Source organism: Mauremys reevesii, linkage group 1, assembly GCF_016161935.1.
Source record: "Mauremys reevesii isolate NIE-2019 linkage group 1, ASM1616193v1, whole genome shotgun sequence".
Classification (NCBI taxonomy): Eukaryota; Metazoa; Chordata; order Testudines; family Geoemydidae; genus Mauremys; species Mauremys reevesii.
The window spans coordinates 126648079-126665205 of NC_052623.1; the positions used below are offsets into that span (position 1 = coordinate 126648079).

General features: G+C 41.6%; 1 protein-coding gene across 11 annotated transcripts in view; it reads left to right on the top strand.

The window, feature by feature from the left end:
- LOC120399924 (cohesin subunit SA-2-like) overlaps nt 1-17127 on the top strand; it is a 96144-nt gene that overhangs the window by 61797 nt on the left and 17220 nt on the right. For 9 of the 11 annotated variants that reach the window (XR_005595413.1, XM_039528165.1, XM_039528215.1 and 6 more), the window contains 9 exons: nt 1365-1441; nt 3349-3436; nt 5632-5712; nt 6526-6618; nt 7744-7900; nt 10772-10923; nt 11616-11717; nt 12969-13114; nt 13211-13339. Coding sequence is in view for 10 of the 11 variants with exons in the window: in XM_039528165.1 (XP_039384099.1) it covers nt 1365-1441; nt 3349-3436; nt 5632-5712; nt 6526-6618; nt 7744-7900; nt 10772-10923; nt 11616-11717; nt 12969-13114; nt 13211-13339 (1025 nt within the window). In the remaining variant the exon portion in view is untranslated. Of the gene's footprint in view, nt 1-1364; nt 1442-3348; nt 3437-5631; nt 5713-6525; nt 6619-7743; nt 7901-10771; nt 10924-11615; nt 11718-12968; nt 13115-13210; nt 14400-15558; nt 16249-17127 lie in introns of those variants that run through there. The other 2 variants (XM_039528233.1, XM_039528238.1) reach the window with 2 other exon arrangements.

Below are 17127 nucleotides of genomic sequence, written 5' to 3' on the forward strand. Positions count from 1 at the left end.
CAGTCTGAATACTCTGAAAGGGCTGTCTGTGTACATTTTAAAGGAGTGAAAATTGTGTTCTGGCAGGAAGAAGGGGAAGAGAAGGGATGGTATAGTCTATGGCACTACGGAATGGGATTTCTGGGCATGCACTATCATGTGGATTCTTATGTCCGGAGCACCAATGGATATTCTAGCCCTGAGCTACAGAGGGTTAATGTTGCTATTTGAAAATGCCCATCTGAGCGCTAATGAGAAGCACTAGGTGGATCTGTTAGATATAGAGTATTTTAGAGGAGGTATAATTCTACATTTGTACGTATTGGCAGTAATCAAAAAGCTCTTTATAACTTTGCTGCTGTTTTGAGGTTCTTTTTAAAGATAATTCTGTAGGTATTATTAGATTACATTAAAGTAGCTTTTGTGACTTGAAAGTAGCTTTTGCTTTTTGGAAGGAGGACTGCTGTCTCTCTCTCCAAGTTTTTCATTAGTTCTCAAAAGCAGAAACAGCCGGTGGAGATATGAATAGCTTGCTGGCTGATTTCAACAACAGGAGCCTGTAGCTGATGAACTGTGCCGTTGCTAACAGGTGTCATGCCATAGTATGGGAGTTCAGACAAGTGGATTTTTATTGGGAGCTGGGATACTGTAAATGTGTCAGGCCAAAAAAAACCACACTGGATTTATTTTGGTAGTTTAAATAGACATCTATTCCCATGTGTGAGTATTTTTTTAAATTAGAAATAAGCTTTTAAGAGGTCGACTGGGGTTCTTGAACACTTGTGTAGTGTGGACCACAGCTAAATAAAGAGGTTGTCTGATGGAACCCCTCTCTTCTAATTCTTTATTGGAAGGAGTACCTCATTTGCCATTTGTGATTCTGTTGTATCCTTGTGGAAACTACAGCAATTGCATATATGGGAAAGTAATATTAGGAAAGTATTTAACGTATTTTTAGCTGTCTTTGTGACTTGGCAGCTGAAAACAAGAAAAGCCAGCACCATGTGAGCAGCTAGCTCTCTGCAGACCACAAGCAGGTGCTTGATGGGTCAACAGTGACCACACACCACAACGTGAGAACGTCTGCATTAGACTGCTTTGTAGTTTTTATTACCAAGATGCTAGAGGCAGCTGTGGGGTCTTCAGTTATGAGGATGTTATAATGTGAGAGCAGCAGCATGGCATTTCCCAGACATATAACTTCTTTCCATCCCATGTACATTATTCTTTATCTTAGAGAGGGGTCTAGGGAACATAGCCGAGGGGTAAATGGTTCCCGAAACTGGGACAAAGTCTAATTCAAGCCTGTGGTTAGTAGAGGAGCTAGCAGCTGGCCCACAACACCTCTGTTCATTCTGTTCTCTTTCCTAACTCATGTGATTTAGGGAGAAGGTCTTTGCACAGATGAAGAAGGAGTTTGCCGAATATATTCCACTTTGAGAAGAATAGCAGCTTTTCATAAGTGAGATGTTTGTTTACATGATTACTGCCTTCCTCTCCTATACCGTTAGAATACTGTAACCTCACAGAACTGCTATAAAAGCAGGAATTGCTGTTAGTTGACTGGCTAATCAAGTTTACATAAAAGAATCAAAATAGTCACTAGGTGTGATGTTTGTGCATAGAACGGTCCGGTGGAATTCCTTTTATCACAAGTACTTTTTCCTGTCAGTTTCTAGACTCTCCTAAATGTTGGCAGGCTTTCTGAGCAGAGAGTTCTTTTTGAACTTACTAGTAGGGCTTGAGTGGCAGTGATGAAGTCAATCAGAGGTCTGCACGTGGACTGCTTACGGGATTGGGATATCACTGTCTGCATATAGGCCCTTTCCTTTGGGCTGTTTCTGTGTCCTCCCTCTTAGCTGGATACTATTTGAGACACCTTAGTGTCGAGACTGGCAATCAGTGTGTAGGGTAAGAGCACTACGTTTGATAGCAGACACAATATGTTAACTCTAATTTGTCAGGTCTCCATCTCTCAAAGAGCAAGTCTCTGAAGCCCTGCTCTCATGTAGTGCAGAGTCTCTTGCTTGCTCACTAGTGGCCCAGTTCTGCAACCCTTACATACCTTGAATAGGATCTTACCAATGACTTTATTGAGACTCCTCATCAAGTAAGATACTACTGAGTGTGGCAGAATAGGGCTATGGGTTAGGAGTAGCTTTCCCTTCATCTTGCATTGCTGAGATTCTCTGTTGCTCCAAATACTGTTTAAGGCATGAATCCTGAGATCTCTTTTTGGAAGTACAATATAACCTCAGAGTTACGAACACCTCAGGAATGGAGGTTGTTCATAACTCTGAAATGTTCATAACTCTGAACAAAATGTTATGGTGGTTCTTTCAAAAGTTTACAACTGAACATTGACTTAATACAGCTTTGGAGTCCGGTGGCACCTTAAAGACTAACAGATTTAACTAACACGGCTACCCCCTGATACCTAATACAGCTCTGAAGCTTTACTATGCAGAAAAAGAATGCTGCTTTCCCTTTATTTCTTTAGTAGTTTATGTTTAACACAGAACTGTACTGTATTTGCTTTTTGGCTTTTGTCTCTGCTGCTGCCTGAGGGTGTACTTCCAGTTCCAAATGAGTTGTGTGGTTGACTGGTCAGTTCATAACTCTGAGCTTCTACTGGATGAGTGTTTAGAGAGAGCATTCCTGGTTTGTGTGGAAAAAGTGTCGAAGTTCAGTTTCCTTCTGCATATTCTCATTCCTTTGGCTCACGCAAGTTGCATTTTTTGTAGTAGGAACAAGATTCTGTGATAACTACTGAAACAATAGGCTAAAGGCTATAACTAATATTAGGCCATAGTAAACTGTATTTCCCTTTTTCTATCTTTACTGGAAGATTTCAGGTATCTCTTCTTAGCATATTTCATTGTAGAGGAAACAAATCATGACCAGCTTTAACATTTATCATCAAACATTAGGAAGATCCTTGTGCTTTACCTGCCAACATAGAGTCGGCATAGATGGAGGTCGTTTATTTCCAAATTAACTATATGGATCATAGGGCACAAATGGATCCAGCACATGCAAAACTGGTTTAATTTTTGTGTGGAGTGTTTGTCTATTAGTTTTCACTGAAAGTCATTGATATCCATTAGATGCTGGCAAAAAGATTATACATTTTACTTTTTATATTTGTAGGTGAGATTTTTCTTACTTCCCCTAATAAATTCAGGTATCACTGTGAAGGTAATCAGCCTCTCTTCACCAAATAAAAGTATAATCTTTTTGGTAGCTGTGATCATTTCTTTAGGAACAGGTTGCATGTAGGGAGAAATGGGACTGTTAAAAACAGTAGCTTTTATCTCTTCTCTTTATGATTATTTTAGCGTGGTATTTCATTTCCTTTTTGACTGGCAGTGCTCACAATCTCACCAAATGGAATCTCTATGGGAAGACTTCAAAGCTGCTGGTTTTTGAGATGGAGTATGGGAGTTTACCTGTTCAGGTAAATTGATGATACTGAGCACTACTATAAAGCATTTATTTTATCCAAGTACTTTACAATCATTTACTGAACCTTACATTAGAGCCCTGCATGGGACTATTTTTTAATCTTGCTCCTGTCCCACCCCACAGTATCCACTTTCACCCACTCCCACATTGTTTCTTGCATTTTTATCCTGCTCACACCTGCAAAAGCCTTAGATCCTGCAAATCCCACAAGAGAGAGAGACTCCTCCATGCTACTAAAATAAACCCCCAACACAACACAAAAGAAAATGGTCGGTTAATATATTGTGTATAGATAAACAGAATTCAGACACAGTTTTTACCACTAAAAGTATCTTGCTTAAAGCATGTAAAAATACTTTAACTCCTGTTATAATAGACACCAAATCTTTCTATCCCTCACTTAAATTTAAGTATTGAAACCTTTACTTAAAAAAAAAACAAAACAAACAACTTGCTTTACATTGGTGAAATTCCATTTATGACAAACTGACAAGAGATTTAGTGTTTTCCCACAAATTACTGCAGTCTGTTTTTTTCCCCACCTAATCCCACCCACAACAAGATATATTTTACCTGCTCCTGTTATTGAGGCAGCAGGTCCTGTGGGACCCATGGGATCCCAGTCCCGCTTCAGGGTTCTACCTTACAACAGCACCCTGTGAGGGAGATGGATGTAGTTATTCCCATTCCACAGCTTGGGAAACTGAGACACAGAGAGCCAACTTCATCTCTGGTATAACCCTGTTGAAGTCAGTGGAATTAGGACATGGATTAATTTAATGCAAAGATTGTCCAATGCTGTTATTGTCTGAGTCTGGATTAGCTGTTATTGTCTGAGTCTGGATTAGCTGTTTGCTTAGAATCAGAGACAGGATTTCTCTTTCTCAATTGTGCAATGTCGCGCTGAACAAAGAACAAATAATCCAGGGATTTCCTTGTCACTCGCAGATTGAATTTAACCAGAAGTGAAACTATTTCAGACCTGTTACTTGCAAAAATTACTATAGTGAAGCCAATTTGCTTATTAACTATAGTTAAGGCTACGAGTTTGTCATGGAGGTCATGGATTCCGTGACTTTCTGGAACCTCTGTGACTTCTGCAGTGGTTGGTGCGGCTGGCCCAGGGGCTGCCTGAGCAGTCGGGGCAGTCCCTGGCCCAGCTGCACTGGCCACTGCTGGGGCAGTCTCAGGCCACCACACCCCTCTCCCCCAGCAGCAGCAGGAGTTTGGGTGTGAGAGGGGGCTCAGGGCTGAGGATTGGGGCATGGGTGAGGGCTCTGGGTGGCGCTTACCTCGGCGAGGCTCCCTAGAAGTGGCAACATCCGTCCTTGGCAGAGGTGCAGCCAGGGGGCTCTGCATGCTGCCTCTGTCTGCAGGCATCACCCATGAACCTCTCATTGGCTGTGGCTCCCAGCCAATGGGAACAGCGGTGTGCAGAGCTGCCTGGCACGTCTCTGCCTAGGAGCAGAGGGAGAGGGATGTCGCTGCTTCCAGAGAGGTGCGGAGCCAGGTAGGGAGCCTACCAGCGCCTCCAACCCCCCCCCCCAGCACCAGAGGGGGTCCTGGGCTGCACCCCCCATACCTGAGGGGGTCACGGGCTGCCCCTCCCAGCACTTGCGGGGGTCCCGGGCTGCACCCCCGAGCACCCGTGGCGCCCCCGCAGTTCCCCTCCCTCGCAAGATTTAGTCAGGGCGATATAGTACAAGTCATGGACAGATCACCGGCCATGAATTTTTGTTTACTGCCCATGACCGGTCTATGACCTTTACTAAAAATACCCCTGACTAAAAGGTGGCCTTAACTATTGTCTAAACTACAAACCTCAAGCTGTCTGTTCAGCTTTAATGCTGCTGGAGGTAGAAATACTGCTCAGCATTACAGGCTGATAGCCTCCACTGGCCATGATTACCTAGTGCAAGTTTAACAAAGCACTTAAGCGTGTGCTTAGTGTGCATTGAAGTCAATGAGCCTTAATGCTTTACTGAATCAGGAACTTAATCCAGAGATAAAGGTTCTGAGGAAGTCATGCTTAGTTGCCTGCAAACCTCCTGAATCTGGTTTTGGGATCTAAATGTCTCATGCTGCAGAAATACTTGTACAAGCAGCATACAGAATATGAGATGTTGATTCTTTGCTTTCACTACAAAGCCTTTCACATTATTAAAAGATATGTACTTTTATTTGCAGATGATCCTACCAGCTCTACAGTGCACATACTTTGCTCTCTTATGGCAGCTAGCTTCAGTTGTGGAGAGGTCATCTTCCAAGGTTGGCCAGTGCAAATAATTCTGAAACCAAGTGGTGCACTTTAAAGGTTCACATTCACTTGCTGTCCTTTGATGCCTGGGAGAGACAAGCTTTCCCGAAATGATGCTGTGAACATTTTGTTGGAGAAACCAAAGTAGGATTAGGCATTTATCTCTCCTGAGTTTTAATATTGGAGACTTTTTAAAATCTCCGTAAGGGCATAATTAAATTAAATAAGTGCTCATCTGTGTTCAGTGCAAAGTTCTGTGCTTCTGAATCCTGACATATGGTGGAGACAAGGATTGCTTGCTAAACAAAAAACAGTGAAAATACAATATTCAATGAAAACCCTTAGAATTCAGTCTTTACATATATTTGTTTGTGTTTAGTGCACTATGGTATGCATGAAGAATGCCCAGGGAAAGTGTTAGGCAATCTGACCATCACTTTTCTGTTATAATTATTATTTACACAGCACCAAAAGCATGCTAACCATTTCATAGGGTGTTTTCGTTTTAAATTACAAGAATGAGAACTCTCCTACATTTTGATCCATATGCAAATAAAAACAACGGTGTAGTTTCTCTATATAGAGATTTCTGGTTACACTGAGTATTGCTGCTTTCTTCAGTCTGTCCTCTTCCTCTTTTGTATCCCTGTATATAGAAGATACTGACATGGAACTGGCATCTTTTGATGTTTCAGAAGGGTGCTAACCATTTAGAGACTGATTCAATAGATATACATGTCTTGGTGCTCTACTCCTGTCCTTGGCTAGGTGTCCATGCCCATCATTTCTCTAATCTTTGTTTTTTTTCCTTCATAAATTTTTAGGAGACTCTTTTGGCATTGAACAGAGAGTTGAGATTTTTCTGCCAGATTTGTGCATGTTACCTCAGCCATAAAGATCAAGATTTAAGTGAAAAGGTCAGTGGCTCTGTAGGGGCTTGTTTGTTTAATGGTGTGTTTTGCTCACTCCTCCTTTAACTCCTTTTCTTCATTTAGTTTGCTTTCCAAAAGTCTTATTTTAAAATAAGTGGTGTCCTTGTTAATGAGAGCACTGAACTACCACGGCGTGCTGTCCAAGGACTGGAATGCATCTGCATGGAGCCAGTTGCAGGACTGGGGGCTAAGTCTGAGTTGCAGTGTTAATTAAAACTGAACTGAAAATGTAAATAAGATTTTTTTCTCCTCAACAATAACTTGTGCTAAATGCTACCACTAGTAAAATCCTTGAGCGGATGTAGCCAGCTCTTCATTAATAAAATATATTGTAAGGGTTTGCAAAATATTCTTAACTTTTACATGTAAAATAATGATAAGACTACTAAAATGCACAATGTAATATTACTTTCCTCCTCCCCCCACAACTTTCCCAGCCTCTGGGCTACAATGTAGGTCTCTGGCACTGAGGAGGGAAGAAACAGATGATGTCTAGAGGTTTGAGCACAGGACTGGATGCTAGGAACTCCTGAGTTCTAATTGCAGTTCTGCCATTGACTCCCTCAGTCTTTCCATCTGTAAAGCGGAGATAACAAAATTTACCTTGAAGAGGTGTTGTTGGGATGGATTAATATTTGTCAGGTGATTTGAAGACTAAATGTATTAACCTAATTATATAAACTGAGGTCACAGCATGGTATGTGCTGTGGTGTCACCCTGATTGGGAGTTGGCAATCTGTGACTCAAGGAACCTTAAATGGGTGGTGGCAGAGGAAACAAAAGGTTGCTCTTTATGTTGCTGATGTGCTGTGAAGGCTCCTTCTAACTTGGGACGTTGGCAGGGCACTTTCAGCACATATTATTGAAGTGAATTGAATTTTCCTGTTTGCATTTGCAGTTCTTTTAACAGTCACTACACTCACCATTGTTATGAGTGTATTTACGGCTCTCGTTTGTTTATAAATGCCTGAAAAAATGGGTTTAATTGCTGAGAATGTAACTTTGGTCTTGTAGAAATAATAGTTGATAACGGAGATGAAAAAATCTCATTGTTCTGACAGCTTTTCCCCAAATTCCTAAATCCTTGTTTGGCATGTGTGTATGTTACAGGCCTTCATGATACTCTGTGATTTACTGATGATTGTGAGTCACCAATCTTCACGTGACGATGAAGCTGTAGGAGTCCTTCCCAGCGCATCTCTTCAGTCAAAAATGCTCTTGTTTATCCAGGATCATGTTTTCACAGAGGACAAAGAAGAAATCAAAGGTCAGCCACTCTCCTCAGCAAGGAAGTAAACTAACATTTTCTGATGTCATTCATCTGCAGCATTTGACATTGCCAGGCTGAGGGGCTGCTAATTTTTTTTATTTCTTTACAAATAGAGCTGTAGCATATAAATACAAACAAAATGAATCATTTAGTATACACAGGTTTATGTCTGCTGTGGCTTTACCAGAGGAGGTATTGCTAATTGATTTTTATATGGAAGGGGCTGAGGTACATAGTACATTAATAGGTAGCACTGTAAAACCCTGAGATAGATTTTAATGGCTTAGAATTATTCTGTTAACCATGCTCCTGGAGGGATTTTAGGTGAGGAACTGTGGATCAGTTGATGTATAATAGTTCCAAGCCATCAAACTAGGGGTTAGTATATATTATTCGAGTGAGTTTGATTTTGCAGAAAATATTATGGTATTTGCTGCTCTTCTATCATTTTCAAACAGATTTAGAACAGTAATGCAAATATTCGGTTGTGTTGTGAATGGTTTTGAAAAGATGCTGCTAATTCTTTATGGCACCAAGAATGCGGCGATAGGACCTTGACAAATTGGAGAATTGGTCAGAAATCAACAAGATTAAATTCGCTTAGGAAGGAAAAATCAAATGCACAACTACGAAATGGGTTATAAATGGCTAGGTTGTAGTACTGCTGAAAAGGATCTGGGGGTTATAGTGGATCAGGCATTGGGGCCTGCAACAGGGCCAGTCTCTGGGCACTGTACTGAATGCAGCTGGCCTGTCGTAGGCTGCCTTGTTGGCTACACCACTTGATCAGTTGGAAGGGTCAGCAGACGAGCTCTTAAGCCACAGTTCAGTGGCTGCTCAAACCATTTGCCCACAACTGCTATATATAGCTCCTGCTCCCATCTTGATTTCAGTCCTGCTCCTGCCTTGTTCGCAGCCTTATATTATTCCAGCCCTGCTTTTGCCTGGGACCCTGCCTTGGACCCAGCCTTGCCTCACTCCAGGTAACCCGGTTCTAACTCCTCTGATCCGATTTCTTACTGTGGTGTCTGACCTCTGACCCTAGGCACCGACAACTGTTCTAACCATTAGGCCAGACTCCTGGTTGGACCACTAAGCATGCCCACCCACGCCCTGGTCACTGATGATAGTGGATCACAAATTGAGTAAGAGTTGTGAAAAAGGCTAATATCATTCCGAGGTGTATTAACAGGAGTGTTGTACCTAAGACATAGGAGGTAACTGTCCCGCTTTGCTCGGCACTGGGGAGGCCTCAGCTGGAGTACTGCGTCCAGCTTTGGGCACCACACTTTAAGAAACATGTGGACAAACTGGAGAGAGTCCAGAGGAGAGCAACAAAAATGATGAAAGGTTTAGACATCCTGACCTCTGAGGAAAGGTTGAAAAAACGGGGCATGTTTAGTCTTGAGAAAAGAAGACTGAGGGGGGACCTGATAACAGTCTTCAGATATGTTAAGGGCTGTTAAAAAGAGGCCTGTGATCAATTGTTCTCCATGAAGGTAGGACAAGAAGTAATTGGCTTAATCTGCAGCAAGGTAGATTTAGGTTAGATAATAGGAAAATCTTCCTAACTATAAGGGTAGTTAAGGTCTGGAATAGGCTTCTAAGGGAGGTTGTGGAACCCCCTTATTGGAGGTTTTTAGGAACAGGTTAGACAAACACCTCTCAGGGATGGTCTAGGTTTACTTGGTCTGCCTCAGTGCAGAGGGCTGGACTAGCTGACCTTTTGAGGTCCCTTCCAGGCCTACAGTTCTATGATACTCATCCAGTAACTTGCTCTGAGGAATTGAACATGAGGAGAAACATATTTTCAATTCCTCAGTCCTCCCAACAAAGGGTCCCAACTTCCCCCTCCAAACTCACTGTCTTACTGTCTCCCCTACAATAAACTCAACAAACTCCTTCGTCCAGGAGCGATTCCTTGTCTTTTCTCTCCCATGAGCCCATCTGCCTGTGTTATTTGGCAGCTGCCCAATGTCAGTTCTGACCCTGGCAGTCATTTACTCCTGGTCAGCCTACCTGCCTCTCATTGGTTCCTAGGCCAAAGGCTGGGTTTGAGAGGCAGAAACAGGTCATGTGGGATTCCTAGGCCAGAGATCAGGGAAGCTTTCTGGCAGCAAGGAGGGAGAATTCACTCCAGGCAAGAGTCTAACCCTCCCAGGCTTTCCTTCTGCAGGTATCTCTCTCCAAGCACCTCCAGCAACCAGGCTGGCAAAAAATGCAAAAGCAATTGGTTCCCAAATTTATTATTATTTGTACTGAAGTAATCCTGGGGCCCCCAGTTATGGACCAGAACCCCATTGTGTTGGGCACTCTACTTGCAAAGAACAAAATGACCTGCCCTAGAGAGTTTACACGCTAAGTAAATGTCAAATGTCAGTGTTGATAACCACTTGGAAACTTGCAACTGAATTCTTTTCTCACAGGCTGTGCATACTGGTTTGTTTATGTGGAGTTACTCATGCATTGAGTGCTGGGCGCTGGCATTGATTTATTTTAAGGAAAAGATGTTAATATGGTTCGCTGGTCTTTTTCTGTCATGTGTGTTTGGTTTTTGTTCTGTGTTCCGTGTTTTGGTCCTGTCCAGATCCTATAGCCAGGATCTTACAGGGAGATTCTGACTGGTGGAAATATGAAATCCCTACAAAGATCAGAATAGAAAGGATATGCAAATAAGTAGCTTGCACTGTCATCAGCTGTGAGCTTTGAAATGGAAATAAACCTATATCCTTTGGAAAGGATACTGTCTGTTATTTAGAGAGTTGACTGAACAGCTGAGTTTGTGTTGTTCAGGCTAAAGTTGGCCTTAAAAATAAAGTACATTGAGTAAAATGTTAGAACAAAGCCTTAGCATGCTTATTTCCCTAGACTTGACAGAAGAGGAGGAGAGGGAAAAGGAGAGCTACAAATTGAATGATTTGCACAGGAGGCGGAGTCTTCTTGCAGTCTATTGCAAGCTAATCGTGTTTACCGTGGTGGAGATGTCTGCGGCTGCTGAGATCTATAAGCACTATATGAAGGTAACACTTAGCCTTGAAAATGCATTTACTCCTCTAGTGCTTGTGGAAGGTGCTGGATTAGCAACTTTAGAGGCCAGAGTCATCTGTTTATGCACAAAATGGTTGCAGAAATGAACAGTAGCAGTGCAGGCGTCTCCCCAGTGCTCTGCTAATGTACCTCAGAGTAGAATGAATGTTTACTAAGAGACAGGGTAATTTAGTTCCCTGTTCATTAACTCATTGGCTTCTGTACAGACTGCCAGAGAGGTGCCATTTGTGACAGTGACACTTGGTCACTAGGATCACTCTAAACTTGAGTGAAATGAGTGGTTTCAACAGCCATCAGCTGGTGATGACACTTGGTCTCCATGTGGCCAGGGGTGGGTGTGAATCATTGGTTAGGTGAAAAGCTCCATATTCTGTTTCCAACTCACAAATTCAGTCCTCCTGTCAGAACAATACTTAACTATTTTTCATCCATAGATCTCACAGTATTTTACAAAGGAGCATAAATAAAATTATCCTTGTGAAAACATGTACTAAAAGTTCCTTTTAGCAAGATACCTAGGATCTGGAATATTTTATGAATTGTTCAGTTTTTCTTAGCAGTCTCTGTTTTTCCTGTGTATCAGGTGTGTACCCCCAGGTATTGTGTATTCATAAAGCTGTAGTAAGGTAGTGATGTTTCTCTTACGTATTTTTTGCACTAATAGACTTACAATGATTTTGGAGATATAATTAAAGAAACCCTGAGCAGGATGAGGCATAACAACAAAATCCAGAGTGCCAGGACGTTGATTCTCTGTCTGCAGCAGGTAAGAGTAATGCAGAAGGAAAGGGACTCTAATGAAAGCCATCCCCACACTATACTTTTCCATGTACCTTGACATAGTTATTCAAACTAATTTAAATAGGTAGTGAAAAAGTCACTTTCTTGAATTCATGTAAGAGCTTTTCATTGTCAAAGCACCTTTTGAGCCCTTTGGCTTAAGAGTAAAAATGTAATTTTTTTTTGCCAAATACCTGATCTTTTAGGATTGTTAATATTCATGGACTATGGCAAATGTCTTGTGTTGCAAGACTCATATTAAGGGCCTCCGTCTACATGGTGCTGAGTAGCCTCAATTCCCACTGAAATTGGTGGTGGTTGGCATTTCTCCAGAGGTGGGCAGTGCCTTCTGGGATCTGGCCCCCAATGTTTCCATGCTTGACTAGAGAATTTAAATTAGATGTTTATTGAAGAAATTGGACACACATGATGATGCCCCCTGCTCCTCTAGTTACACCAACTTTGCTATAGCAGCATCGAGCCTGATAATCTGTTTTAGAAACTGCTCTAGCCTGGTTTCCTCATGGACATCTGTTCTCCCAGCATCCATGTCATACTCTTAAGTTGCAGAACAGACTCCTCCTAGAGTGGCTGATACATGAGCTCTGCTGACTCCACGACCCAACCCCTGAAATACGAGATAAAGTGAGGGTGAGCTGCATTTGGCCACATATATTCTGCCCACATAGTCAGAAAGCCTGTTACATATCACATAGACAACTGGCCCAGGTTGGTCTTTCGTTGACCTTCAAAATTTGCAGGTTGAAGGGAACAAACTACCTACATGTTCTATTAGAAAAAAAATTAGTAATAAAGTCTGCATCTCTCTGTTGGCTCAGTCCTGCGCTCAACTACATGGGCAAGCATTGCTGCCTCTCTTTCAAAACTAGCCGCTGTGTATCTATGCTGATTTTCTCTAACCGTCAGGGTGAGATTAAGCCCTCTGACCAGATCCACTGATCTCAGTGGGAATTGAAGGCACTCATCACTTTGCAGGACTAGAGGCCTATGGGTGTAGGGAGGGCATCCGACCTGCTAAACAGAGTGACATCCTTTGCAGATATTTCCCTGTGCAGTGCTCAGACCTCTGAGGTTTGTTCCAAGTGAGTGTGTTTTGCGCTTGTCCGTTTCCTTTGCAAAGCTTCTCTCTACACCAGGTAAGTATTGTATGGCTGATGTGTTCTTGTTGTGCTTTTGTTGCCTGGAAGTTTACATGTTGGTGTTTGTGGTTTTGCAGCTGTTTCAGAAACATACAGAAACCCATGGTAGTACCAACAGCATGGATTCTTCTTTCACGAACATTAAAGAACTTGCTCGTCGCTTTTCACTGACATTTGGCTGGGATCAGGTGAAATCCAGAGAATCAGTAGCCATGATACACAAGTATGTGCCACATAACCATATATGGTCCATGGCATTGCCTTTGTTTGTTTTCTCTGTGAAATTACCTTGTCTCTCTTATTTTTTCTCCTCTAATAGAGAAGGGATTGAATTTGCCTTTCAAGGAGCTGCTGGAGTGGAAGGGAAATGCCTGCCTCCAAATTTAAACTTTCTGTTAATCATCAGTGAATTCTCCAATAAGCTACTGAAGCCTGACAAAAGATTAGTGTAAGTTACCTTCATTGCTTATTGTCAGACAAGTGAACTTAGATGATAGTTTTTGTACAGTGTATCTTTGTATAATGGATCGCTTGATCTGCCTTGTTGGAAGAATTGCTCAAGCACTTCTCTGTCTGGTCGACTTTGGAAATCTGTTTGGTTTCCCATCAGAAGTGTGGATGATTGGACACTTTTTCAGTTTTGATTTCTTCTCTATTTCAGTCTATGCTAGCAGTTTTTTGGGGTCATGCATCTACATACCCAATCTAGTTTTTAGCCATAATTACAACTGAATAAAAAACAAAAGGCCCTGAGGGAAAATGGTGTTAACATTATGTATGAGGGAAGGAGGTACATTTGCTGGCAGGCAAATAGAACATTTTTTTAAGGGTGGTCTCAAGTGTTATTTTCAGTTCTGTACTCGAGCAAAGCAGAAGAGGTTGCGATCGAGCTAATACTGTGACAATGGAATGGAAGAAGCCAAAACCACAATCCATATGACTGGGGCAGACTAGCTTCTCTGAGGATTCTGGTACAAAATGTGTCGCATGGAGCTCTTCACTGCAGGAACAATGTCTCGGTGTATCTTTGTAGAGTCCCTGACAGCGTGGGATTCTGGTTCTGATTGGCACCTCTGGATGCTATTGTAAAGTAAATATTAAAAAATAATAATATAACACTAGGCCATTTATTCTTGTGGCTCTGGCTATTTTGTATCGTAGTACAGAGGAACATGATTGTGTCCATTAGGCTTGGTATACACTATCAACTTATGTCTGTATAACTACGTCGTTCAGGGGTGTGGAAAATCCATTCAGAACACCCCTGAGCAACATAGTTGGACTGATCTAACCCCAGTGTAAACAGCGCTATGTTGACAAGAGGGCATCTCTCCTTTCGGGAGGTGGAGTACCTACACGGGAGAAACTCTCCCGTCGACATAGGTAATCTCTTCACTAAATGCTACAGCAGCACTGTTGCAGCGTTTTAAGTGTAGACAAACCCGTAGACTCTGCTTCCTCAGTCTCTGCTCTTCTCTATCTCTGGTACCGCAGGAGCTCCTTCCTCCTTTTTGTCCCTTAGTCAGTGGAACTCCAACTTTGACTTCTGCAGCTGCAGTTTTTTATGCATCTGACTTGTAAAATCAGTAAAAATAAAAGAAACCTCTCTTGCACTTTCAAAGAAGCGAGTATCTTGTAAGGCCTGGTCCACACTGGGGGGCAGTGTCGAGGTAAGATACGCAACTTCAGCTACGGGAATACTGTAGCTGAAGTCGAAGTATCTTATCCCAACTTACCTCCCGTCCTCACCGCTCGGGATCGACGTTGTCGACTCCGCTACCGCCACTCGCTCCGGTGGAGTTCCGGAGTCGACGGGAGCGCGTTCGGGGATCGATATATCGCGTCTAGATGAGACGCGATATATCGATCCCCGCAAAATCGATCGCTACCCGCCGATTCGGCAGGTAGTCTGGACGTACCCTAAGACTTGGATGCTTATGGTTAAATATGAATAAACGATGGTGAATTTCTGGGCAATTTACAATAGTGCCAATAGATAAAGTTTCATGACAGAGAAGAAACCAGGCAGAAAGTAGGAAAAAAAGCATGCTGCCTGCATCCTGCCATGCCCTGTGTAACTTGCTCACTACTGGATTCTTAAGTTTACTGGTTATAGCATCAGCCTGGGTTCAATTAGAACTGATCTTTCATGGAGAGCTTTCAAATGACTCATGTATGCCAAAGATTGAGTGGTAAGATGTTTAACCTCATGCTACTCTTAGTCCGTGACAAACAGAATGTATTCAGGATTCAGTTACACATAGAATGCATATCGAGAAATGAATAAGATATAAAAATGCAATGTGCAGTGTGCAGATTCCCTTTTCTGACCTCTGATTGTGTGATTTAGATCAGTCTATAATTAGTAGTAATTACCCTTTCTATTTTTGCTAGCTAGAATCTCTTGTGTGTACCGCTAGATTGAACCTTCCACAAACTTCTGTTTAACTCCACCATCACAATGTGGACTTGGTTTAAGCAATTGTTGTCTTCCATGTGGTGATCTTTCCCACCCCCAGGTGGATTCCTGTTAATCCATTTCCCAATTTGTATTAGGAGAGTAACTTTTTTTTAAATGATAAAGGAAAATATATTTCATCAGCAGGATGGACAGGCTGCTAAATTTTCATGATGATTTTCCAAGGTTGTGTCTAATTTTTTTTCCAGTGGGTATATTCCAAGACGCAGGAATATCCCTACTACTGGTTTGCTCATCTTTTGACCACTCTTGTGAGGAACCAAGCAAGAAACATTCCTAGAATTTACCTTCAGCTGTCTGACTTGCCCACCTATGTTGGAAATAAATGAAAAACAATAAAGTTCGTAAGGAGGGGAAAATTGCAATTTTATCTACAACTCTACATTCAAGCCATGTTTGTAAAGTAACAGTTTCTATTCTGGGAGGCTCAAAATGCCTTGCAAGATCTGGAGATTATATTTCCTTTTAGAAATATTTAGGTTTAGTTGCACCATAAATTACAGGATGGAATGTTTTAAGTCAACATGAACTTTTGAAAATAAACATCTGGTTATTTTCATTTTTATTATTAATCAGGCACAGGACTGGTGTACAGACCTGCATAACATTTGTGAATGCACCTATAATGCATGATATAGAGAATAAGGACATTTGTTAGAACATGTTGGCTATACTCCTTTCTAAGTATATGGAGTTTAGTGGTAAAATATTTTACTTGTCAGTTGGTGTTTGCCACAAAATATACCTAGAAATAATTTATTACATAAAAAACAGTGCTAAGGTCTTGATCCCTGAAAATAGGAGTGTTTCCATTGACATCAATGGGAGTTGAATTAGACCCTAAAATATTAATTACAATACACACTTGTTTGAAACCAACATATTACATAATCAGCATGTTGAGTCTCCATTGCCTCCAGGATGCATGACTCTAATCATATGAGTTGTCCTCCCAGAACTGTCTTTTTCTTGTTTTGATGAAAGCTCTGATATTTTCCAGGCTGCCTTCTGAATTAGAGTAGTAATAACAATATAAAATTATAATTATTAATATAATTATTATATAATTACTTATATTAAAATTTATAAAATGTTCAGTGTGTGTGTGTTCTAAGGTGAGATCTGGTTTAACAAGGTGTGACGGTGCTGCCCGTGGGAGCTGAGGTCACTCAATTAGGGTGAACTGCAAACAAAATGGGGCAGACAAACCCCAGAAGCTGGTGGTTATTCCAATGCTTAGATTTACCAGCCAGCACAGAACAGCTTCTACAGTACCTCACAGGTTACTTAGAAGTTCAAACACCACAGTTTCTGTAAAGTGCCCAGCCTTAGACCTCTGTCCAGACACACACGTCAGATATGATGCTGATTACTGAAAATCCTATCATCTCCTCATATAAAAGAAAAGGTTCTTCCAATCCCAAAGGATCAGCCACATACTCAGGTCCAATTATAACGTAGATCTTACCCAAAATATGCACTTAGTCAATTCTTATTAACTAAGCTAAAATTTATTAGAAAAGAGAGAGTGTGTTGGTTAAAAGATCAGTATACATACAGACGTGAATTCAATTCTTGAGGTTCAGATACACAGTAGAGATGAGCTTGTAGTTTCCGAAAGTCCTTTTGAAATAGTCCATAGGTTATAGTCCAATGTCCATATTCAGGGTGACTCCAGTCAATGACTGGGGATCTCAATCATTATGGCTTAAGGTTTCCCCTTCTTGAAACTCAAAGCAGATCTGAGATGAAGTAGG